Source organism: Scyliorhinus canicula, chromosome 18 (assembly GCF_902713615.1).
Source record: "Scyliorhinus canicula chromosome 18, sScyCan1.1, whole genome shotgun sequence".
Classification (NCBI taxonomy): domain Eukaryota; kingdom Metazoa; phylum Chordata; class Chondrichthyes; order Carcharhiniformes; family Scyliorhinidae; genus Scyliorhinus; species Scyliorhinus canicula.
This window is the reverse complement of record NC_052163.1, coordinates 5,619,550-5,645,711: the sequence shown is the minus strand read 5'-3', so window position 1 is coordinate 5,645,711 and position 26,162 is coordinate 5,619,550. Positions and strand designations below refer to the sequence as shown.

The window sequence follows — 26,162 nt, the reverse complement described above, 5'->3', positions numbered from 1 at the left end:
CACATACAATTATTGGAACTAACATCACTAACCTGCTTTGAGAGCCTCTGCAAGATGTTCATTTCGTTTCTGAAGTAATAGCTTGAAAAGCTTCCGTACGGGAAACGCTGGATTGGATAACCTGATCTCATCAAGCAAGCATTTCTGGATGTCCGGTGAGAATTCTGTCCTCCAGTTAGATAACTGCAGCATTAAATTACAAACTTTAAACCCACGTGATTTCTCACACAACAAAAGACACATTTTCAAAGGGGTGATTCCCCACAAATTCCATGTACATTTTCTTCCAAAGAAAAATCTCCATAAGCAAAGTCCATGCTGTCACCTGGATTTTATTGAATTTTAAATTAGTAATAGATATGTGACATTTCCATGCAGCAACACTGTAAGGTTCTGGTCTTAATATGGTTCAGCAAAGTGTAACAACAGGCGAGAAGCTTTAATTCCGTCTCCAGAGGGCAGCACAGTGGTTAGCAACTGCTGCCTCACGGCGCCGAGGTCCCAGGTTCAATCCTGGCTCTGGGTCACTGTCCGTGAGGAGTTTGCACATTTTGCACAGGAGTTTGAAGGCAAATCTTTGGTGGTAGATGTAACAAGGAGCAGAGTATCAGAAATGAGACTCACTGTATTGGTTTAAGTATTAGCCATCTCATGGTATAAGCCTGGTGACAACACTGAAGTAGGGCTTCCAAACACACAACTGAAAATGTTACAATGTGATCCCAATTGCAGCATTAAACCGCCAATTTGTTAAAGCTGACAGATCTATTAGGAAGTAGTTTTGGTTAGCTGGAACAGCAACTTAGAGGATATGGAGGAGGGGTTCTGGTGTCAGGTGCCCCGGAGAGTCCTCGTGTGCGAGGTTGGGGCTGATACAGCTGAAGGTGGTATACAGAGCACACCTCACGAGGGCGAGGATGAGCCGATTCTTTGAAGGAGTAGAAGATGTGTGTGAACGTTGGGGGGACTAATCACATTCATATGTTTTGGTCCTGTCCAAAGATAGAGGATTACCGGATGGAGGTTTTTAGGATAATTTCTAAAGTGATGCACGTGAAACTGGACCCGGGTTCCCGGGAGGCCATATTCGGGGTGTCGGACCAGCCAGGGCTGGAAACAGGTGCAGAGGCAAATGTTGTAGCCTTCGCCTCGCTGATCGCCCGAAGGCGGATTCTGATGGGCTGGAGGGCAGCCTCTCCATCCTGTGCCCTGGCGTGGCGGGGGGACATGTTGGAATTCTTGACTCTTCAGAAGGTTAAGTTTGAACTGAGGGGAAGGACAGAAGGGTTCTACAATTCATGGGCATTATTCATTATGCACTTTCAAGAACTGGATAACATTGAACATTAGTTGGGGGGCGGGGCGGTTAATGGTGGCTATGGGCGATTCCTGATTCATTTTTGTCAGTTGTTTATGTAAACATGCGGGCTAATGTTTGGGGTTTGGTGAGAGGATGGGATTGTTGTTATTGATATGGGAATTGACATATTTGTTACTGATTATTGTTCATTGTTGGTGGGTGCAAATTTGGGAGAAAATGCGAAAAAGGAGAATGAAGAAATATTTAAAAAGATGGAACAGCAACTCATACTTACACTTCTGTTTCTAGGTTTCAAATACAAACATTAATGACATACACATTTATAAAAAAAAGCAAAACATGGGCAGCACGGTAGCATTGTGGATAGCACAATTGCTTCACAGCTCCAGGGTCCCAGGTTCGATTCCGGCTTGGGTCACTGTCTGTGTGGAGCCTGCACATCCTCCCCGTGTGTGCGTGGGTTTCCTCCGGGTGCTCCGGTTTCCTCCCACAGTCCAAAGATGTGCAGGTTAGATGGATTGGCCATGCTAAATTGCCCTTAGTGTCGGGTGGTGTTACTGGGTTATGGGGATAGGGTGGAGGTGTTGACCTTGGGTAGGGTGCTCTTTCCAAGAGCCTGTGCAGATTTGATGGACTGAATGGCCTCCTTCTGCACTGTAAATTCTATGATCCGTGACATTGGAGCTGGAACACCCAACAGCAACTCTGAAGAGGAGCTAAATTCAACTCAAAATATAGACTGTTTTTCTCTTCACAGATGCTGTCAGACCTGCTGAGTATTACTAACACTCTGGTTTTATTATTAATTACACATTGCTCAGCACAAGCCATCAGCAAAACTTTAGGGGATTTCTCCAAATTCACCACTGGCCTGAAATCTCAACCAGGATTGTTTCCAAATTGGAAGAACGAACTAGGATTTATACAGCGTCTTTTACAACCTCGGGAATTTCCCAGATGCTCCACAGCATTCTCACTTTTTATTTTTTTAAAAATAAATTTAGAGTACCCAATTCTTTTTTTTTTTTTTTAAAAGGGGCAATTTAGCGTGTCCAATCCACCTACGCTGCCCATCTTTGGGTTGTGGGGGTGAGACCCACGCAGACACGGGGAGAATGTGCAAACTCCACACGGACAGTGACCCGAGTCTGGGATCGAACCCGGATCCTCAGTGAGGCAGCAGTGCTAACCACTGCGCCACCGTGCCGCCCAGCGTTCTCATTTTTGTAATGGCAGAAAACTCTGTAGCCGGTTTAGTAACAGGAGCTGCTGAGATTGTAGGCATTTCTTTTTAACTTCCACCGTTTTATTTTAATAAGGAAAGGACCTGTATTCACAGAGAACCTTCAAGTCCTGAGAGCCTCATCCAGCCACAGTAGGTACCACAGCAACCAATTTGTGCACAGTAAGCTCCCACAAACAGCATGGAGATAAACAACAAGATAATTTATTTTTGGTGATGTTGTTGAATAGCGCTTTCGGATCCAAGAGTGCAGGTGGAATCTCGCCCTTCCGACCGAAGAGGAGTCAGTTATCACTGAACCAAAGCAGACAAGATACACAGGTATCCTGTACCCAGGTCTCTATTATTGCTGTTCTGAAGCAGTGTAGTCTGCTGGCTTGTTCTCCAATCTTCCTCTATCCCCGTGGGAAAGAACATGGCCTCCGCAGTAATAAGGGAGACACTCCAAACACAATCACAATTGAATGCTGCAGCAATTAAACATCGAGACAACATATTAAAATTGGAATGGTACCACGAGACACACTAACCCCAGTCCAAGTTGCAACAGCTGTGCTTTTGTATTTTACTTCAGAGAAATCTCCTAGGGAAACGGAGAGTTTCAGAATTCCTTCTATTCCTTCATTCACATCCTGGAGGCGGTTTAGAATAGCAGAGTTGGGCCATGCTAGGTTCCATAACAACGAAACTAGACAACAAAAACAAAACCACGTTAATTTTCAGTCAATAGCTAGAATTGAAATGCTGATGTGATGTGCTAAAGGATCACGTTGTAGAGCAAGTGTTGGCAGAATGCCCAAAAGTACTCAAGATAGATTATACTATGAATGTGTTATAGTCCCAAAATAAATTTGGCCAATCCCACCTCCACATCAACCAACTAAACACATTGATTCCTGCCGGCGCACAACATAAAAACCTCAGCACAAGTCTATCTTTGACCCATTTGCCCAGCTGGGTAGTTTCAGTACATGTAAAATGGTGTGGAAGGAGATCAAGGGCAGAATTCTCCGACCCCCCGCAGGGTTGGGGGATCGCCCGGGGCCTTCGTAAATCCCGCCCCCGCCGTGGCCGGAATTCTCCGCCACCCGGGAATCGGCAGGGGTGGGAATCTCGCCCCGCCGGTCAGAGTGCCCCCCGCGGCGATTCGGACCCCGGGGGGTGCCCCCACCGAGGCCTGGCCCGCGATCGGAGGCCACCGATCGGCGCGTGGGCCTGTGCCGTGGGGGCACTATTTTTCTTCCGCCGCCGCCACAGCCTCCACCATGGCGGAGGCAGAAGAGACCCCCCTCCACCGCGCATGCGGTGGCCGCTCTAGCGCACGCACGGACTCACGGCGACGGCCTTTCGGCCAGCCCCGACGCCGGTCGGCGTGGCGCCAAAGGCCGCTGGCACCTGTCGGTGGAATGGGAGCCACTCCGGCGCGGGCCTAGCCCCTAAAGGTGCGGAGAATTCCGCACCTTTGGGGAGGCCCGACACCGGAGTGGTTGGCGCCACTCCGCTACGCCAGGACCCCCGACCCGACCCGCCGGGTAGGGGAGAATACCGCCCCTGATCTCAAATGTTACCAGGACCTTTCCTGTGGTGCTGCTCGCGGAAAGTTGAAGGATATCTGGATATCTTGACCACTTTTCAACAGTAACACATTTAAAAACAAAATCCTCACCAAGTTGAAGCTTGCTTTAAGAGGGTCGGATTCTCGGGACAGCCTGATGCTGGGATGTGAATCAAGAGCAAGTTGAAGCATTTATCTAAATAACTTCAAGCAAGGGGAGCCTGTTAAAAGTTATCTTCATCATAGAGCTCAGAAGAATCATATGGGACTCAAAAAATTAAGTTCTCTCTCCACAGATGCTGCCAGACCTGCTTTTTCCGACACTTGTTTCTATTTCACATTTGCCCCTCTAACCTGTTCACTGCCATTCATGGTGGATTTGTACCGTAACTCCTTCCAGCTGCCATGGCTCCACATCCTCTAACCTGTTCCCTGCCATTCATGGTGGATTTGTACCGTAACTCCTTCCAGCTGCCTTGGCTCCACATCCTCTAACCTGTTCACTGCCATTCATGGTGGATTTGTACCGTAACTCCTTCCAGCTGCCATGGCTCCACATCCTCTAACCTGTTCACTGCCATCCATGGTGGATTTGTACCGTAACTCCTTCCAGCTGCCTAGGCTCCACATCCTTTGTTACCCGTGGCTCGCAAAAATATATAATAGTGCAGCACCATCTTTATCCTGCTTTCTTAAGCAAATACGAGCGATGTCCATTAACCCGAGGGATCGATTCATTCTTGGTATGTTTCACTTTAGCATGGAATAAAGAAGCCCAGGGGATTCCAGCCAAGCCTCACCTTTGCTATTGTTAACTTGACTCACTTTCAAGAGGAACCGATGAGTTACACGTTTGAAGACATGGTCATCTGATCCAGGTCACAAGGGAAGGCAATTGTTACATCTGACTTGTGCCACAGTGCACAATAGCACAGTGGTTAGCACTGTTGCTTCACAGCGCCAGGGACCCGGGTTTGATTCCGGCTTGGGTCACTGTCTGTGCGGAATCGCACGATCTTCCTGTGTCTGCGTGTGTTCCTTCCGGGTGCTCTGGTTTCCTCCCACAAGTCCAAAAAGACGCGCTTGTTGGGTGAATTGGACATTCTGAATTCTTTGACAAAGAGTCATCGGACTCGAAACGTTAGCTCTTTTCTCTTCCTACAGATGCTGCCAGACTTGCTGAGATTTTCCAGCATTTTCCCTTTCGATTCAGAGTTGTCCCTCAGTGTACCCGAACAGGCGCCGGAATGTGGCAACCAGGGGAGTTACACAGTAACTTCATTGCAGTGTTAATGTAAGCCTACTTGTGACACTAATAAAGTTTATTATTACATACATTTATAAAGCAAATGTATCCTGAGGGGCTTTGCAAGGGTGCAATGAGACAAAAATGGACTTAAAAATAATCTTTATTAGTGTCACAAGTAGGCTTACATTAACACTGCAATGAAGTTACTGTGAAAAGCCCCTAGTTGTCACAATACGGCACCTGTTCGGGTACACAGAGGGAGAATTCAGAATGTCCAAATTACCTAATAGTATGTCTTTCGGGACTTGTGGGAGGAAACCTGAGCACCCGGAAGAAACCCACGCAGACACGGGGAGAACGTGCAGACTCTGCACAGACAGTGACCCAAGCCAGGAATTGAACCTGGGACCACGACGTTGTGAAACAATTGCGCTAACCACTGCGCTGCCGTGCCGCTGGTAAAAGTCCACACGGCCAGTGACCTGGGGCCAGGATCGAATCAGAGTCCTCAGCGCCGTAGGCAGCAGCGTAACCACTGGGCCAGAAAATGATACTTGATCAATACCCAAGAACTTGGCCAAAAAGGTGGGATTTAAAGGAGAGGGAAATCCAGTCTGTGGGGCCGAAGTAAAATGTTGGGGACACTGGAAATCTCTAATGAAAACAAAAAAAATGCTGGGAATACTCAGCAGGTCAGGCAACATCTGTGGAGAGAAACAGCTGATGGCCCTACCATCAGACATGTGGTTTTATTCCAGACTGTGAGCACAGGCAACTGAAGCTACAGCCAACCAATGATGTGGGGATGGGAGGGAGGCAAACACCAGAGGTCAAAATCAAAGGAACAAAGAGTTCCGGGGATCACTAAAGAGATGGCAAGGGGTCCGAACTAAAATAACTTCAATGCAGAGTGAGAATCTTAAATTTGTCAAACGACCTTTGCTTGAGGGATTTTTGAACTTTTAAGGGAGGGGTGAGGTCATGGTGTCAGGGGAGGAGGTTGGTTGATACTAGGTGTAGGATGCTGGGTGTGGCGATGGAATCAGCTCTGATGGGCAAGCTGCTCCTTTTCTGTCCCTTCTCACATGTTCTGAATTTTGCAGACTCAAAGAATGATTTTGACTTTGTTTTTAAGATACAATGCAAATCAGTGTAAAATGCTAATTAAAAAGCAACATCTCCCAACTCTTCTTAAGTGAACACATTGTTAAGTGAACGCATTACTGTCCCCAAACTTTAAAATGTCTCACCTTGACTTTTTTGCTGGACATGAACGACAGTTTGGAAAGTTGCACCTGCAGCAGAGTAGACCTCCATCACTGCGGCAGTCTTTGCAATATGTTTTTTCAATGTGTCCGGCAATCCACTCATGAGAAACTGACGCTTAGCTCTAAACTGTTCATCATCCTGAGAGTTTTCTGAGCCATTGCAACTTTGTAAAACAACCAAACAGTCGTATTTTATTTATTGACCATATCGCCATATTAAACAACACCCCCTCCAGCCAACAAAGATTTTCTTCTGCATTGGTCTGTCTCACTATTACAAAGTCTTGGTGATGTAAAGGGACAGGGTATCAACAGTGAAATCTAGTGCCTTAGACCTGCTGGTGAACATTTCCTCAAGTCGGAAGTTTCTACAATGGCCGTTAGTATTTGTACAAGGACGACAGTACCCGGTAAAGGAACACAGGTACAAGAGTAGGCCATTCAGCCCATTGAGTCAGATTCACCAATTAGATAATGGCTTACCTTAATTTATCTGCATTGGTTCTGTAATCCTCAATACCCTTTCCTAACAAATATTCAATTAACCCCTCAATGGCTTTTGGGGGAAAGATGGTGTTGTGCTAATGTCACTGGACTAGTAATTCACAGGCCCAGGCCCATGCTCCAGGGATAAGGGTTCAAATCCCACCACGGCAGCTGGTAGAATTTAAAGTCATTAATAATAAAAATCTGGAGTTATAATGTTGGCCTCAGTGACAGTGACCATGGAACTTTTTTTAAAAAAAAAAAGAATTTTTATTCAAATTTTCACAAAAAAGAAAACAATAACAGAAAATTCTAAGAATAAAAAGAACAGAACCCCCCCCCCCCCCCCCCACCCCGTATATAAAAAAAGAGAACCAATAAATTAACGCCCGTCGTTGGCAAAAACAGATATTCAACCCAAAACAAAAACAAAGAGACAACCCCCCTCCCCCCTGCGTTGCTGCTGCTGCTGACCTTTTGTTTTTACCGTTCTGCCAGGAGATCTAGGAATGGTTGCCATCTCCTGAAAAAACCCTGCACTGACCCCCTTAGGGCAAATTTCACCCACTCCAATTTAATAAACCCTGCCATATCGTTGACCCAGGCCTCCACGCTTGGGGGCCTCGCATCCTTCCACTGAAGAAGAATCCTCCGCCGGGCTACTAGGGACGCAAAGGCCAGAACACCGGCCTCTTTCGCCTCCTGCACTCCCGGCTCCACTGCAACCCCAAATATTGCAAGTCCCCAGCCTGGATTGACCCTGGATCCTACCACCCTCGATACCGTCCTTGCTACACCCTTCCAAAATTCCCCCAGCGCTGGGCATGCCCAGAACATGTGGACATGGTTTGCTGGGCTCCCTGAGCACCTAATACACCTGTCCTCGGTCCCAAAAAACCGGCTCATCCTTGTCCCGGTCATATGAGCCCGATGCAGCACCTTAAACTGTATGAGGCTAAGCCTCGCACACGAAGAGGAGGAGTTCACCCTTTCTAGGGCATCCACCCACGTCCCCTCCTCAATCTCCTCACCCAGCTCCTCCTCCCATTTACCCTTCAGTTCCTCCACCGAGGCCTCGTCTACCTCCTGCATCACCTGGTACACTTCCGAGATCCTCCCCTCTCCAACCCATACCCCCGAGAGCACCCTGTCCTGAACCCCACGCGGCGGCAGCAGAGGGAACCCCGCCACCTGCCAAACGCCCTTACTTGCATGTACCTAAAGGTGTTCCCCGGGGGAAGCCCAAACTTCCCCTCCAGCTCACCCAGGCTCGCAAACTTCCCGTCTATGAACAGGTCCCCCAGCCTCCTGACACCTGTCCTGTGCCAACTCAGGAACCAGCCATCAATTCTCCCCGGAACAAACCGGTGGTTCCCCCGTATCGGGGACCCCATCGAGGTCCCCACCTCCCCCCTGTGCCGCCTCCATTGCCCCCAAATCTTGAGGGTAGCTGCCACCACCGGGCTCGTGGTATACCTCGTCGGAGGGAGCGGCAGCGGCGCCGTTGCCAGTGCTTCCAGGCTCGTGCCAACACAGGATGCCATCTCCATCCCCTTCCATGCTGCCCCTTCCCCGTCCATTACCCACTTACACACCATCGCTGCGTTGGCAGCCCAATAATACCCACAGAGGTTGGGCAACGCCAGCCCCCCCCCATCCCTGCCCCGCTCCAAGAACACCCGTCTCACCCTTGGAGTCCTGTGTGCCCACACAAACCCCGTAATGCTCCTGTTAACCTGCCTGAAAAAGGCCTTCGGGATAAGGATGGGGAGGCACTGGAACAGCAACAGAAACCTCGGGAGCACCGTCATCTTGACTGACTGCACCCTACCCGCCAAAGACAGCGGCAGCATGTCCCACCTCTTAAACTCCTCCTCCATTTGCTCCACCAGCCTTGTGAGGTTTAACTTATGCAAGGCCCCCCAGCTCCTGGCCACCTGCACACCCAAGTAACTGAAGCTCCTCTCCGCCCTTTTCGGTGGGAGCCTCCCAAACCCCCCCTCCTGGTCCCCCGCGTGTACCACAAACAGCTCGCTTTTCCCAAAGTTAAGCTTATACCCTGAGAAATCCAATAATTCTCGGAGAAACCCCATCACCACCGGTATTACCCCCACCGGTTCAGTCACATACAACAATAGGTCGTCCGCACAGAGCAACACTCTGTGCTCCTCCCCACCCCGGACAAGCCCCCTCCAATCCCCCGACTCCCTCAGCGCCATATCCAGGGGTTCAATTGCCAGCGCAAAAGGTAGGAGGGACAGGGGACACCCCTGCCTCACCCCTCGGTATGTCAAAAATACTCCGACCTCCTCTTATTCGTGGCCACACTCACCATCGGGGCCTCATACAACAGCCTCTCCCAACTGACAAATCCCTCCCCCAACCCGAACCTTTCCAGCACCTCCCACAAGTACCCCCACTCGACTCTATCAAAGGCCTTCTCCTCATCTAGCGCCACCACTATCTCCGCCTCCCCTTCCACCGCCGGCATCATAATAACGCTCAAGAGCCTCCGTATATTAGTGTTCAGCTGCCTCCCCTTCACAAACCCCGTTTGATCCTCGTGGATAACCAGCGGCACACAATCTTCTATCCTCGTGGTTAAGATCTTTGCCAACAACTTGGCGTCCACATTCAGGAGTGAGATCGGCCTGTATGACCCACACTGCAGGGGATCCCTGTCTCGCTCAAGGATCAAGGAGATCAGCGCCCGAGACATCGTCAGGGGCAAAGCCCCCCCTCTCTCGCCTCGTTGAAGGTCCTAACCAACAGGGCCCAGCAGGTCTGCATACGCCTTGTAAAACTCAACCGGGAACCCATCCGGCCCCGGCCCCTTCCCCGACTGCATGTTCCCTATCCCTTTAACCAGCTCCTCCAGCCCAACCGGCGCCCCCAGACCCTCTACCCGTCCGTCCTCCACCCTCAGGAATCCCAGGCGGTCCAAAAAGCGCTCCATCCCCCCCTTCTCCGCCGGAGGTTTGGACCGATATAGTCTCTCATAAAAGTCCCTGAAGACCCCATTAATGTCTACCCCCCTCCGCACCACATTTCCTCCCCGGTCCTTAACTCCACCAATCTCCCTAGCCGCATCCCGCTTACGGAGCTGGTGTCCCAGCATCCTACTCGCCTTCTCCCCATACTCGTACACCGCACCCTGAGCCTTTCTCCATTGAGCCTCCGCCTTTCTGGTGGTCAACAAGTCGAACTCAGCCCGAAGGCTGCGCCGCTCCCTCAGCAATCCCTCCTCCGGGGCCTCCGCATACCTCCAGTCCACCCTCACCATCTCCCCCACCAATCTCTCCCTTTCTCTCTGCTCCCCTCTCTCCCTGTGGGCCCGAATGGAGATCAACTCCCCCCGAACCACCGCCTCCCAGACCGTCCCCACTCAGACCTCCCGATTATCGTTGGCCTCCAGGTACCTCTCGATGTATCCTCAAACCTGCCCCCTCACATCCTCGTCCGCCAGCAGCGCCACCTCCAAGCGCCACAACGGGCGCTGGCCCCTCTCCTCCCCCAGCTTGAGGTCCACCCAATGCGGGGCATGGTCAGAAATGGCTATCGCCGAGTACTCAACGTCTACTACCCCTGCAATCAGCGCCCTACTCAAAACAAAGAAATCGATCCGGGAGTAGGCCTTATGCACATGGGAGAAGTATGAAAATTCCCTGTCCCTCAGTGACCATGGAACTATCGATTGTAAAAACCCAACTGGTTCACGAATGTGCTTTAGGGGAGGAAATCTTACTCGGTCCGGCCTACATGCGACTCCAAAATCACAGCAAGACTCTTAATTGCCCTTTGACATGGGGTCACTCAGTTCAAGGGCAATTAAGGATGGGAAACAAATGCTGGCCTTGTGAACGCTGTCCACTTCCCTTGAAAGAATAAAGAATTTAGAAGGCCCAAGGTCACGGAAAGACTTTCTCCACCCAACTGAAATTGCAAATTTAACGCAAATTCCAAGGCAGATTTGAGTATCAAAATGTGATTAATTAGGTAGCATTTCCAGGATTGAATGTTCCAATCATTTTTTAAAACAAATTAATTTATGGGACATGGGGGTCGCTGGCTAGGTCAGCAATTATTGTCCATCCCTAATTGCCCTCTAGAAAGTGGTGGTGAGCTGTCTTTGTGAACCGCTACAGTCTATGTGGTGCAGGTACATCCATGGTGCTGTTTGGCAGACAGTTCCAGGATGTTGCCCCAGTGACAGTAAAGGAACGGCGATATATTTCCAAGTCAGGATGGTGAGTGACTTGGAAGGGGAACCTCCAGGTGGTGGTGTTCCCATGCATCTGCTGCACTTGTCCTTCGAGATGGTCACGGCCATAGGTTTGGCAAGTGCTGCCTAAGGTGGCTTGCTGCTGTGCATCTTGTAGATGGTACACATGGCTGCCATTGTTCATCGGTGGTGGAGGGATTGAATGTTTGTGGATGGGGTGCCAATCAAATGGACTGGTTGTCCTGGATTGTGTCGAGATTCTTGATTTTTGTTGGAGCTGCACTCATCCAGGCAAATGGAGAGCATTCCATCACACGCCTGACTTATGGACAGTCTTTGAGGAGCTAGCTGGTGAGTTACTCACCATAGGAATTCCTAGCCTTTGACCTACCCTGGTAGCCACAGTATTAATGTGGCTGGTTCAGTTCAATTTCTGGTCAATGGTAATCCCCACGATGTTGATAGTGGGGGAATTCAATGATGGTAATGCCATTGAATATCAAGGGGAGTTGGTTGGATTCTCTCTTGTTGGAGGTGGTCATTGCCTAGGACTTGTGTGGCGTGAATGTTACTTGAAATAGGTCCTTTCTGTGCTCTGTGACTCGATGAATAAGACACAGACACAGCTAATAATGTACTCACCTGTTCTCGTCGGCAATGGCGATGGGCCCAGATGGTATAGCTTTGACTGTTTTTTTTACCGCAAAATATGGAAGCAACCTTGAGATCAGCTAGATCAAGACAAAAATTAAAATGAGAAACAGATCTCCAAATAGTGAAAGTAATCGTGTGTTTTTGGAATGTGATGGTTGCACGATGGCTTCATGTAAAGCATTGTTGGGAGGGGTCAAAAAATTAACAGCACCCACTTCTCAAAGACAATTCGGGATGGGCAAGATGTTTCCCCCTCTTTATTCTTGCGTGGGGTGTGGGCGTCACTGGCAAGTCCAGCATTTGTTACCCATCCATAATTGCCCTTGATCGAGTGTCTTGCTAGGTCATTTCACAGGGCAGCCAAAAGTCAACCATGTTACTGTTGATCTGGAGTCACATGTAGGCCAGACCAGGTAAGGACGGCAGATTTTCTTCCCTAAAGGACACTAGCAAACCAGATATGTTTTTACGACAATCAATGATAGTTCCATGGTCACCATCCCCGAGACGAGCTTTATATTCCAGATTTATTAACTGAATTCATATTCCACCAGCTGCCATGATGGGATTTGAACCGATGTCCTCAGAGCATTGGCCTGGGTCTGTGGGTTACTAGTCCACTGACGCCACCAGATCTCCTTAATTAAATGTTTGCCATTTCAGTGCTGCTCACATCCTAGGACAAACACAAATTCTTGTTCTATCTAGCAACAGCTATAATGCCACTTTTGATTGAAAGGGCTTTTATTCACACGGGGAAAGCAGAAACAGCACAACAGAAGAGGTTAAGTGCAGCAAGATAAAAAGCAAAGCTGCAAATAAGACATGTGCAATGCAGGGTAGATGGAAGATTAGAGCGGGTGATGTGATTGCATTTTTAAAAAGAACAAAGCGACTGTTTTAAAGCTGTGCACCAAACAGTGCTGTAGAATTATGTTCACAAAGGGCAGCAACAATCACTCCTAGTTTCAGGTTAAAAAGACTGGAATTTATTTCAAAAAGGCCACGCAGTGCCCAGTCTATGTTACCGGAAATAAAATGGCTTGGCGTGTGCTACAAGGATATAACATACTTGAAAGCTTTGGATAATATCGAAGGGATCTGGGCAAAGGTCAAGCGTTGTTTAATTATTCTAAACCCTAACAGAGTGTGACTGCATTCCTACACATTATTTCCTACTAACAAACTCTGCACAGTAACGTCTCTGCAGTACAAGACTGTTTACTTTATGTAGTGTGCCAATTTCTTTAAGTAAGCAATATTAGATTCTCAAATGCCTTTGTCACTTCCAAACTTGACTATTCCAATGTTCTACTGGCTGGTTTCCCCATCTACTTCAACACACTCAAAACCCCGCTGCATGTATGCTATCGTCCGTGTTCACCAATCAACTTAATGAGCCACACTTACTCAGTGCCCCACATTAACATTGCCACACATATAGGGTGGGGCAGTGGTTAGCACTGCTGCTTCACAGCGGCGAGGATCTGGGTTCAATCCCAGCCCCAGGTCACGGTGTGTGTGGTTTGCACATTCTCTCCGTGTCTGCGTGGGTCGCACCCCCACAATCCAAAGATATGCAGGGCAGGTGGATTGGCCACGCTAAATTGTCCCTTAATTGGGAAAAAAAAAAGAATCGGGCACTTAATAAAAAAACATTGCCACACATAGGAACACAAGTAGGCCATTTAGCCCTCGACTATGTCCTGTCGCCCTTCAACAGGATCATGGCTAGCCTGCAACCCAGATTCACAATCCTCAAATCTCTTTTTACTTTCAGTTAACAAATGTATCTGTGCCATTCGTCTCAACAACTTCCTGCCGTAGAACATTCGAACCACCATCAGTATAAATAGGTTACTCCCAAATTCTAGATTTTTTTTATTTTTTTAAAATAATTTTTATTGAAAAATTTTGAATTTATACAACAACGAACCATAATAAAATACCAAAAATAACAATAATATTAGCAATCATAAACATTCGCCCCACCTCCATGAACAACACAGCATATTAACAACGCAAATTAACACAATATTAAGTTACATAATAGAAACTACAATAAGGAACACCCCCCCCGGGGTCTTTGAGCCAGGAAGTCCAGAAAAGGCTGCCATCGTTTATAGAACCCTTTCCAATTTTATAAATCCCACCATGTCACTGATCCAGGTCTCCACAGTTGGGAGCCTCGCATCCTTCCACTGCAGCAAGATCCTTCGTCGGGCTAATAGGGACGCAAAGGCCAGGACACCGGCCTCTTTCGCCTCCTGCACTCCCGGCTCCACCGCAACTCCAAAAATCGCGAGTCCCCACCCTGGATCCAACCACCCTCGACACCGTCCCCGCCACCCCCTTCCAGAATTCTTCCAGTGCTGGGCGTGGTTCTCTGGACTCCCCGAACATCTGGAGCACCTGTCCTCACCCCCAAAGAACCTACTCATCCTAGTCCCGGACATGTGGGCCCGGTGCAGCACCTTAAATTGGATGAGACTAAGCCTCGCACATGAGGAGGAATAGTTGACTCTCTCCAAGGCATCCGCCCAAGTCCCGTCCTCTATCTGCTCCCCGAGTTCCTCCTCCCATTTAGCCTTCAGCTCCTCCACTGACGACTCCTCCACCTCCTGCATTACCTTATAAATGTCAGACACCTTCCCCTCTCTGACCCACACCCCCGAAAGCACCCTGTCCATCGTCCTCCGCGAGGGCAGCAAAGGGAATCCCTCTACCTGTCGCCTAGCAAACGTCTTTACCTGTAAGTATCTGAACATGTTCCCTTGGGGAAGCCCAAATTTATCTTTCAGTTCCCCCAGGCCCGCAAACCTCCCGCCAATAAACAGGTCCCTCAATTTAGTGATGCCCACCCTTTGCCACCCCCTAAATCCCCCATCCCTGTTCCCTGGGATGAACCGATGATTGCCACCCAATGGAGCCTCCATCGAGCCCCCTGTTTCCCCCCTATGCCGTCTCCACTGTCCCCAGATTCTTAGGGTCGCCGCCACCACCGGGCTTGTGGTAAACCTCTTAGGGGAGAGCGGCAACGGCGCCGTTACCATGGCACCCAGGCACGTACCTCTACATGATGCCATCTCCATTCTTTTCCACGCCGCCCCTCCCCCCTCCATCACCCATTTACGCACCATTGACACATTGGCCGCCCAATAGTACCCCAAAAGGTTGGGCAGCGTCAGCCCGCCTCTTTCCCTCCCTCGCTCCAGGAACACCCTCTTCACTCTCGGAGTCCCATGTGCCCACACAAAGCGCAAAATACTGCTAGTCGCTCTCCTAAAGAAGGCCCTGGGGATAAAGATGGGCAGGCACTGAAAGAGGAACAAGAACCTCGGAAGCACCGTCATTTTGACGGACTGCACCCTCCCCGCCAACGACAATGGCAGCATGTCCCACCTCTTGAACTCCTCCTCCATCTGATCTACAAGTCTGGTGAAATTATGTTTGTGAAGAGTCCCCCAGTCCCTGGCCACCTGCACCCCCAGGTACCTAAAGCTCTCCCCTGCCCGCCTAAGCGGGTGCCTACCAATTCCTTCCTCCTGGTCTCCAGGGTGCACCACAAACACCTCACTCTTGCCTAAATTTAATTTATAACCTGAAAAGGTCCCAAACTCAGCTAGCAGCTCCATCACCCCCGGCATCCCTCCCACCGGGTCCGCCACATACAGTAACAGGTCATCGGCATACAACGACACCCTATGTTCCTCCCCACCTCGCACCAAACCTCTCCACCTCTCTGAATCCCTCAACGCCATCGCCAGCGGCTCGATTGCCAGTGCAAACAACAAGGTGGACAGGGGGCAACCCTGCCTGGTCCCTCGGTAAAGCCGGAAGTAATCCAACCTCCTCCCATTCGTGGCCACGCACGCCATCGGGGCATCATATAGCAGCCTCACCCATCTAATAAACCCTTCACCAAACCCAAACCTCCCCAACACCTCCCATAAGTACCCCCACTCCACTCTATCGAAGGCCTTCTCCGCATCCAGCGCCACCACTATCTCTGCCTCCCCCTCAATCGCCGGCATCATGATGACATTCAACAATCTCCGCACATTCGTGTTCAGCTGCCTTCCCTTAACAAAACCTGTCTGGTCCTCGTGTACAACCCCTGGCACACAGTCCTCTATCCTGGTGGCCAGGATTTTTGCCAGCACCTTGGCATCTACGTTGAGGAGAGATATGGGCCTGTATGAACCACACTGCTGGGGGTCCTTGTCCCTCTTTAAAATTAACGAGATCAGCGCCCGCGACATCGTCAGGGGCAAAGTCCCCCCTTCCCACGCTTCATTAAGTGTCCGCACCAGCAAGGGGCTCACTAGGTCCACAAACTTTTTATAAAATTCCACCGGGAACCCATCCGGCCCCGGTGCCTTCCCTGACTGCATCTGCCCGATCCCCTTAACTAGCTCTCCAGCTCAATCGGCGCACCCAACCCATCCACCTGCTCCTCCTGCACCTTCGGGAAAGAAAGCCCGTCGAGGAACCTCTCCATTCCCCTCCTCTCCCCCGTTGGCTCCGACCGGTACAGTTCCCCGGAAAAGTCCTTAGAACATAGAACAGTACAGCACAGAACAGGCCCTTCGGCCCTCGATGTTGTGCCGAGCAATGATCACCCTACTCAACCCCACGTATCCACCCTACACCCGTAACCCAACAACCCCCCCCCCCGCCCTTAACCTTACTTTTAAGGACACTACGGGCACTTTACCATGGCCAATCCACCTAACCTTGAAGACCTCATTCACCTCTACCCCCTTCCGCACCACATTCCCACTCTTGTCTCTCACTCCAGCAATTTCCTTAGCCGCATCCCGCTTGCGGAGCTGATGAGCCGGCATCCTACTCGCCTTTTCACCATGTTCGTACACTGCCCCTTGTGCCTTCCTCCACTGTGCCTCCGCCTTTCTAGTGGTCAGCAGATCAAATTTAGCCTGCAGGCTGCGCCTCTCCCCCAACAGTCCCTCCTCTGGTGCCTCCGCGTACCTCCTGTCTACCTCCAGCATCTTTCCCACCAGTCTATCCCTCTCACTCCTCTCCCTGTGTGCCCGGATGGATATCAGCTCCCCACGAATCACTGCCTTCAGGGCTTCCCAGACCACCCCCACCTGAACCTCCCCCGTATCATTCACCTTGAGGTACCCCATAATACTTGCCCGGACCCTCCTACACACCTCCTCCTCTGCCAACAACCCCACATCCAACCGCCACAACGGGCGCTGGTCCCGCACCTCCCCAATCTCCAATTCTATCCAATGCGGAGCGTGGTCGGAGATTGCAATGGCCGAATACTCGGCCTCCTCCACTCTCAGAATCAGTCCCCTACTCACCACGAAGAAGTCTATCCGAGAGTAGACCCTATGTACGTGGGAGAAGAAAGAGTACTCCCGTGCCCTCGGCCTCACAAACCTCCATGGATCCACCCCACCCATCTGGTCCATAAACCCTCTCAGTACCTTGGCCGCCGCCGGCCTCCTACCCGTCCTAGAGCTGGACCGATCCAGTGAAGGATCCAACACCGTATTGAAGTCCCCCCCCCATGATCAGACCTCCCGCCTCCAGATCCGGGACCCGTCCCAACATACGCCTCATAAAGCCCGCATCGTCCCAATTTGGGGCATACACACTAGCAAGTACCACCTTCTCTCCTTGTAGCCTGCCCCTAACCATAACATACCTACCCCCCTTATCCGCCACCACCTCCGATGCCTCAAACGACACATTTTTCCCCACCAGAATCGCCACTTCACATCCAACCCAGAGTGAAAAACATGCCCCACTCATCCCTTCCTCAGACGGACCTGGTCCGCCACCTTCAGGTGGGTGTCCTGAAGCATTGCCACATCTGCCTTTAGCCCCTTCAGGTGAGCAAGTACCCTCGACCGCTTCACCGGCCCATTCAATCCTCTTGCATTCCAGGTGACCAACCGAATCAGAGGGCGTCCCACCCCCCCCCCTCCCCCGTCGACTAGCCATAGCCCGTCAACTGCCCGCCCCAGGCCAGCACCCCCTGCCCGACCCAGTCTCCACAGCGACAACACCTCACCTCTGTCTCCCCGGCCCCCACCAGCTCCTTCCTGACCCTACCAGCAGCAACCCGGTATTCCCCTTTTCCCCCCAGGCTAGGAACCCTCCTAGCCACGAACCGTCCTCCATTGTACTTCCGTGGGTCAGCTAACTTCTGCTGAAAAATTCTAGATTTATTAATGAGCACCCTACATTTATGACCCCCTAGTTTTGGGCTCTCAAAAAGTGAAAATGTTTTGTTACATCTACCTTTCGAACCTCTTCACAATTTTAAAAGACATCCACGAGCCTTCTCTTTTCTACAGGAAAATAACCACAGCCTTTTCAACCTCTCCAGATGGGTATAACTGCTCAGTTCTGATTCAAATAATTGCAAGCTGCAAATCAAAGAAGCTCTAAAAGGTGCTGAATAAATACATTTTGTCAAGATTTTTCATCATGCGCTGATGAAAAATTAAATGAAAATTTCTTATTGTCACAGGTAGGCTTCAAATGAAGTTACTGTGAAAAGCCCCTAGTCGCCACATTCCGGTACCTGTTCTGGCCTGCTTTCAAAACCAGCGATTTAACCCTGTGCTAAACCAGCAGATAAACGCAAGAATACCAATGTCAGGGGAAACAACTTTATACCGTTTGAGAAGGTTGGTACTGATTGGTAGAGGCATTGCCACGGAGAATGCACCAGTGTATGCCAAGCATTGTTTGAAAATTTAAACCAGGCAGCTTGATTCTGATTGGTCAAGACATTGCCCCAAGGAATGCAATTCCCTTCCCCTGACATACTAGTTGAGAAATTAGTACCACGTTGGGATTCTTACAATTCCACACGCTGTAAGAGTGGCCTCATTGTCAACCTTGTCAATAGGGCCCAAACCATTTGCTCACTAACCAAGCTCAGGATAATGGCTAGCCTGATCACAACATTTTGTACTATATATTGTGCAATGTCATGAACATAGAACAGTACAGCACAGAACAGGCCCTTCGGCCCTCGATGTTGTGCCGAGCCATGATCACCCTACTCAAACCCACGTATCCACCCTATACCCGTAACCCAACAACCCCCCCTTAACCTTACTTTTTAGGACACTACGGGCAATTTAACATGGCCAATCCACCTAACCCGCACATCTTTGGACTGTGGGAGGAAACCGGAGCACCCGGAGGAAACCCACGCACACACGGGGAGGACGTGCAGACTCCGCACAGACAGTGACCCATGAGTGAGGAGGGTGGATGAGTGAGGAGGGTGAGTGAGTGAGGGAGTGAGGAGGGTGGGTGAGTGAGGGAGTGAGGAGGGTGGGTGAGTGAGGAGGGTGGATGAGTGAGGGTGGGTGAGTGAGCCTAAGGAAATCATTTTCAGCCTTGCAAACCCCTGGTTAGGGGTAATAAAGTTGTTTCTCCCTGCCCCCCCCCCCCCCCGGACTTTGGTATTCTTGCGATTGTCCTGTTGAGTGCAAGATGAAAAGCTTTGACAAAATGTCTTTTGTCAGCAACGCTCAAATTCCACACCGAAAAACTTTATGGCACATGAAAGTCACGTGTAGGAAAAGACCAGCAGGCCAATTAAGCCCGTATACACTCATGGTGGCCAGAGCATCATGGCTACACTATGATCATCTCTGAAAATTCCTCTCCCAACCACTCAGATGATCCAATCTTCTGAACCACTCAGATGATGGCGCTTCACTTACTCCCAATACTCATTGACTAAATAAACTAGCAACTAAAAGAGCTTCTGAAATTGTTAAAGAGCAGGATAGTGCAGCTGAACACTGTCAAGCTGCTTTGTACTATATCATGCCACACAGCAAGTTTCTGATTTCATCTACACTGCTATAAAGGAAGTGTTGAGCAGAGGTCAGTAAGAGAAAGTCACTGCAAAAAGGACTGCCCCAGCAAGTTCTTGCACCACACTATACAGTGCTATTGGTGAGCAATTGGCTGAGATTCTACAGCCCCAGCTGATGCAGAAGGTGGAAAATTTCAGCTATGAAGAGAGGCTCGTTAGGCTGGGGCTGTTTTTCTCACAGCAGAAGGCTGAGAGGGGGCCTGATTAAGTTGTATAAGATTATGAGGGACATAGATAGGTTAGCTGGATTGACCACGCTAAAATTGTCCCCTCATGTCCAAAGGTGTGGAGGTTAGGTGGGGTTATGGGGACAGGGCGGGGGAGTGGGCCTTAGTTAGGGTGCTCTTAGCAGTGTCAGTGCAGACCCGACGGGCTGAATGGCCTCCTTCTGCACTGTCGGAATTCTATTGGAAAAGGTGGGAAGAAGCACAGAGGCCCAGATTTAAGGTAAGGGGCAGGAGATTTAGAGGGGATTAGAGGATAACCCTTTTCACCCAGAGGGCGGTGGGAATCTGGAACGCGCTGTCTGAAAGGCTGGTAGAGGTGGGAAACCTCACAACATTGAAGAAGCATTTAGATGAACACTTGAAACGGCACAGTATACAAGGCTACGGGCTAAGTGCTGGAAAATAGGATTAGAATAGATAGGTTGGTGCAGACACGGTGGGCTGAAGGGCCTCTTTCTGTGCTGTAAAACTCTTTGACTTCACAAAAACAAGTACGGTAACTTACTTCAGTAAGGTGTAAACAACAAAAAATATTAATGGAAATGTTCTTCGTTTCAGCATACACTAACCTGGAGTGCTCTTAGTTGATGGTGTGCTGCCTGGATTCCTTCTCAACACATCACTTAAATTCCTCAAATTTTTGGATTTCTTCTCACATTGAATTATACAGTCGGAATCACTTTCTGCACTTGAATGTAACATAATTTCCAAGTCCTGTACAAAACAAATGTAAGAACTATAAAAACCTGTTGTCAGGCTGCAGTGATGCTCAACAGACAGGGCCATCAGAAGTAACATCATTATTACCGATACCTTAAACGCAAACAAGATTCTTCTGAAGTCTTTCGCCATTTATGAACAGCAAAAAGTAAAATTTGGCACATTGGCAGTGTAGAAGAATCTCAAAGAATTGGTAAAATAATATAAACACTCAGTTACAAATAAAACAAACAGTACAGACGAGAGTCGTCTACCGTTTGTCTTGGAACACAGCATCTCACAAACATTTATATACTTTCCCGCCTCTTGAAAGAATGGACTCCTACAAGGAATATGGCTTCAAAACTGGCCCACAATGACCTGGTAGCCTTCTTTCTGAGGGACACTATATTCCTTTTATTTCATTTGTTTGCTGACCGTGCTGTCCACAGGTTGCTGCCACGTTTTCCCGCAAAACAGTGACACAGTGGTTAGCACTGCTGCATCACTGCTCCGGGGACCCAGGTTCAATTCTGGCCTCGGGCGACTGAATGTTTGGAGTTTACATGTTCTGCCCGTGTCTGTGGGTGCTCTGGTTTCCTCCCACAAGTCCAAAGATGTGCAGGTTAGGTGGATTGGCCACGCTAAATTGTCCCTTAGTGGGCAGCACGGTGGCCTAGTGGTTAGCACAGCTGCCTCACGGCGCTGAGGTCCCAGGTTCGATCCCGGCTCTGGGTCACTGTCCGTGTGGAGTTTGCACATTCTCCCCGTGTCTGCGTGGGTTTCGCCCCCACAACCCAAAAATGTGCAGAGTAGGTGGATTGGCCACGCTAAATTGCCCCTTAATTGGAAAAAATAATTGGGTAACCTAAATTTTTTTTTTTTTTAAATTGTCCCTTAGTGTCCAAAAAGGTTAGGGTTACAGGGATAGCGTGAAGGTGTGGGCTTAAGTAGGGTGCTCGTTCAAGGGCCGGTGTAGACTCAATGGGCCGAATGGCCTCCTTCTGCACTGTAAATGCTATGATTTTATGAAAACATGTGACTACTCTTCAACAATAATTCAAAAAGATACGCAAAGAGCTTGTTACTTCCTTTGCTCTCCCCGTTGCTTGGTTTCCCTTCCACCTTCTGTCTAGTTCCTAATGCCTGTTTAAAATTGGAAATATCGCAGCAGGGTAACTACAGGAAGAGGAATTCCTTCAAAGATATGGCTGGCTTTTCAAATGGGGATTAAAAGATTTCATGGCAGTATATTACTGGCTGCAGGCAGTTGCGTGGCTGAACAACATACCTTTTGAAACTAACACAAAAAGACATCAGCAGGTTGTTCACCCCCCCCCCCCCCCCACCCCATTGGTGCCTCTTACTCTTTTAGTTTGGTTGCTGCGTTCGCCCACATAACAGGAGTTCTCTGCATTTCATTATAGGTGAAATATTGGAGGGGTTTCTGATAGAGAAGACCATAAGAATAGGAACAGAAGTAGACCACTCAGCCCTTCGAGCCTGCTCCAGCATTTAATAAGATCGTGGCTGATCTAACATTCACCAAGGCCACTTTCCTACCGCATCTCCGCAACACTCAATTCCCCACCTGATTAAAAACCGATGGATCTCAGCCTTGAAAATGGCTCGACCTCCACAGCTTCCCAAGGTAAAAAATCCTAACAGTTTGCCACTCTTTCAGAGAAGAAATTGTTCCTCAAATCCATTGAAATAAGAACCCTCTTTATTCTGCGACTATGCCCTCTGGTCCTACGAGTGGAACCATCATCCCAACATTCAACCTGCCTAAACCCCCTCCCACACAAAGAAATTGATATGTTTCAATCATATTACCTCTCATTCTTCTGAACTCCAAGGAGCACAGACACAACTGGTTTAATTTTTCCTCATGATCCTGCATATCCAGGATCATCCTAAAAAAAAACCCTCTGTACTGCATCCAATGATAATATATCTTTCCTTAAATAAGGGGACCAAAACTGTACCCAGTATTCTAAATGTGGCCTCACTAGTGTCTTCTACAGTTGCAGGAACATCTCTTTGCTTTTACACTCCATCCAGCCCCCTTGAAATAAAAGCCAGCATTCCAATTACCTTCTGCAGCTGGAAGCTAGCTTTCTGGGTTTCATGAACAAGGACCCCAAAGTTCCTCTGTGCTACACCTTTCTGCCGTCTCTCTACATTTTTTCACCACCACGGTTGGAGGGGTAAAGTAACCACACACACACAGTAGTGCAGTCCTGTGTCTTTTGAGAATTATAATTTTTTTCCCTGTTGATTTGCAGGATTTGAAAAGGCAGCGGACAGGGCGGCGCCGTGGTTACCGCCGAGAAGCCGGGTTTGATCCTGGCCCCAGGTCATTGACCCGTGTGGAGTTTGCACATTCTCCCCGTGTCTGCGTGGGTCTGACCCCGACAACCCAAAATGATGTGCAGGGTAGGTGGATAGGCCACGCTAAATTGCCCCTTAATTGGAACAAAAATAATTGGGTACTGTAAAGTTATATTTAAATAAAGAAAAGGCAGCAGTAGAAAATTCAATACATGTATAGGAAACTTCCCCGGATCTGGGAAGTTTGGGACCGAATGTACTGGACAGGGATTTTCTGGATTTTGGGACCTGGGTCAGGGGAATAGGACAACTGAAGCTGGGACAGGGAAAGGAAGTGGTGGAAGACACAGCTCCCACTGTTAATCCCGGATTCAAAGAGCAGGCGATCAGCGCACCGTGATCCAGAGATAACGGATAGCGGTTTCCAGAGAAGGACACGGTTTTCAAGTCCTTCCTGAGTTTGGGATGCCAGATATGGGGTCCAGTTCCTGTAGTAACTTCCAAAAGGGAACTGGATATATATTTTAAAAGGAATTTATTTTCCAGGCCTATGGGGAAAGAACAGGAAAATGGGTCCATTTGGATAATTCTTTTGGCAAGCCAGCACAGGCTGGATGGTCTGCCTTCTGTGCTTCATGGTTCTATATTAGAGCCAGGGACGTTATCTCAAAACGTTGGTTAATTTATAAAACAAGCTTATATGGTAAAAGCAGAGAGAATAAAAATTGACACAAAAGTGGGATCTACAAGAAACTACATGGTAAGATCGTATAGAAATTGGATTCCAATTCCTACCTCCTGATCGAGATTTTGTTATGGCCTAGGTAAGGTGCTCTTTCAAAGGGTCGGTGCAGACTCAATGGCCCAAATTGCCTCCTTCTGCACTTTAGGGACTCTATTCTATGGGGAGACGAGGCAGGCAGGCAGTCAACAGAGGCAAGACAGTTCCTGGCAGAAAGCCACCGTGAACCACTCCTGCACACCTCATTTTGACCTGCAGTAGTGACAAAAGCATGTCCGCGGGCGGCATGTGGCACAGTGGATAGCACTGGGACTGCGGCGCTGAGGACCGGGTTCGAATCCCAGCCCTGGGTCAATGTCCGTGTGGGGTTTGCACATTCTCCCCATGTCTGCGTGGGTCTCACCCCCACAACCCAAAGATGTGCAGATTAGGTGGATTGGCCATGCTAAATTTACCTTAATTGAGAGAAAATGAATTGGGTACACTAAATTTATTTTTTAAAAGCATGTCCGCAAAAACATCCTCATGTATAAAGAACAAATATCATATGCTCCACCCAGGCCCACTCTCTCACCCCATCCAACCTCCACATCTTTGGACACGAATGAGCAATTTTAGTACGGCCACTCCACCTATCCTGCACATCTTTGGACGAAACAGGATTACTCGGTGATCGATTGTACCACATTTTCCACCACGCTGAGTAAAGATGTTTCTCCTGAATTCATCAGCGACCACATTGTATCTATGGCTCCTAGTCTTGTTCTCTTCTAGTGAAAGCATCAGTTCTGAGGTAACATTTCACAAGAGCCAAAGTAGATTGACAAGAGTTCAAAATTTACAAATACTCAATTCTCAACAGGCCACTTCATTCAGAAACAATGTTCGAGAGAGAAATTTATCCAATAAATTTGTATTTGACTGTAAGATTTTAGAATGGCATTCAAAAGTACATATCTGCGGGCAGATATCTGTGGGTTATATCTGTGGGTTTGCACTGCTGTCTCACGGCATCGAGGTCCCAGTTCAATCCTGGCTCTGGGTCACTGTCCGTGAGGAGTTTGCACATTCTCCCCGTGTCTGCGTGGCTCTCGCCCCAACAACCCAAAGATGTGCAGGCTAGGAGGATATGCACGCTGAATTGCCCCTTAATTGGAAAAAAAATGAATCGGGCACTCTAAATTTATTGAAAAAAAAGTACATATCTGCACATCAAGTGCCTTTTGTGAACCCTCTTACAATGTCAAACCCAATGCTCGAATTCCACACTAAACAAACACTTTACGTTAACACGATTATACGACATGTCAAGCCGAGAGTATCAACCACCATTGCCTGCTTTTCAAAATATTGTTACTTTCTTTCATTAAAAACGCAAAATCGCTAATACCTCAGTCCCACAAAATTTCTCATCAGATTTGCCTTGCCGTCGGGTCGACCGCCTCAGAGGTGCAACGGATTCCACAGGATTTCTGCACTTGCTCTGCACTTTGGCTTTTTCAACTAGCCTCTTCGCTTTGACCATATTCTTGGATCTGCGCATCCGCTAAATAACAAAAGTGTAGCAGTTAGAAAAATACCACCATGTAATTTAAAAAAAGAAAGATTGTGCATTTGTGTCACACCTTCCACAACTGTAGGACAGTCAAATGTATCTTACAGCTAATCAAGTACTTTTGAGGTGGAGGCCCAGTTGGAATACAGGAAACTGGCAACTAATTTGCACAGAGCAAGCACCCACAATTAGTAATCAGATACTGATAAAATAAAGTTTTTTCCAAAGCGATGTTGGCAGAGGGATCAATATTGGTCAGACACTGGGACAACACCGGACTCTTCAGAGTTATGAGATCTTTGACATCCACCCAGAAAGTTATTGAGTTTTGTTTTGTCTAATCAGAAATAGACACCTCTGACAGTGCAGCACCCTCCCAATAGTGTATTGAAGTGTACGCATGGATTGTTCGATGAAGGTTCGATTCCCGGCTGGGTCACTGTCTGTGTGGAGTCTGCACGTCCTCCCTGTGTGTGCGTGGGTTTCCTCCGGGTGCTCCGGTTTCCTCCCACAGTCCAAAGATGTGCGGGTTAGGCGGATTGGCCATGATAAATTGCCCGTAGTGTAGGGTTGGTGGGGGGATTGTTGGGTTACGGGTATACGGGTTGCGTGAGTTTAAGTAGGGTGATCATGGCTCGGCACAACATCGAGGGCCGAAGGGCCTGTTCTGTGCTGTACTGTTCTATGTTCTATGTTGTGTGACCAAGTCTCTGAAGTGGGGC

At 48.9% G+C, this 26,162-nt stretch overlaps 1 protein-coding gene across 1 annotated transcript in view; it reads right to left on the bottom strand.

The window, feature by feature from the left end:
* The window catches only part of atad5a (ATPase family AAA domain containing 5a), a 68,403-nt gene that overhangs the window by 34,634 nt on the left and 7,607 nt on the right, over positions 1 to 26,162 (bottom strand). Inside the window, 7 exon segments of the mRNA XM_038776927.1 lie at positions 33 to 183; positions 3,095 to 3,252; positions 6,619 to 6,800; positions 11,987 to 12,051; positions 12,053 to 12,075; positions 20,680 to 20,824; positions 25,276 to 25,431. Coding sequence (XP_038632855.1) covers positions 33 to 183; positions 3,095 to 3,252; positions 6,619 to 6,800; positions 11,987 to 12,051; positions 12,053 to 12,075; positions 20,680 to 20,824; positions 25,276 to 25,431 — 880 coding nt within the window.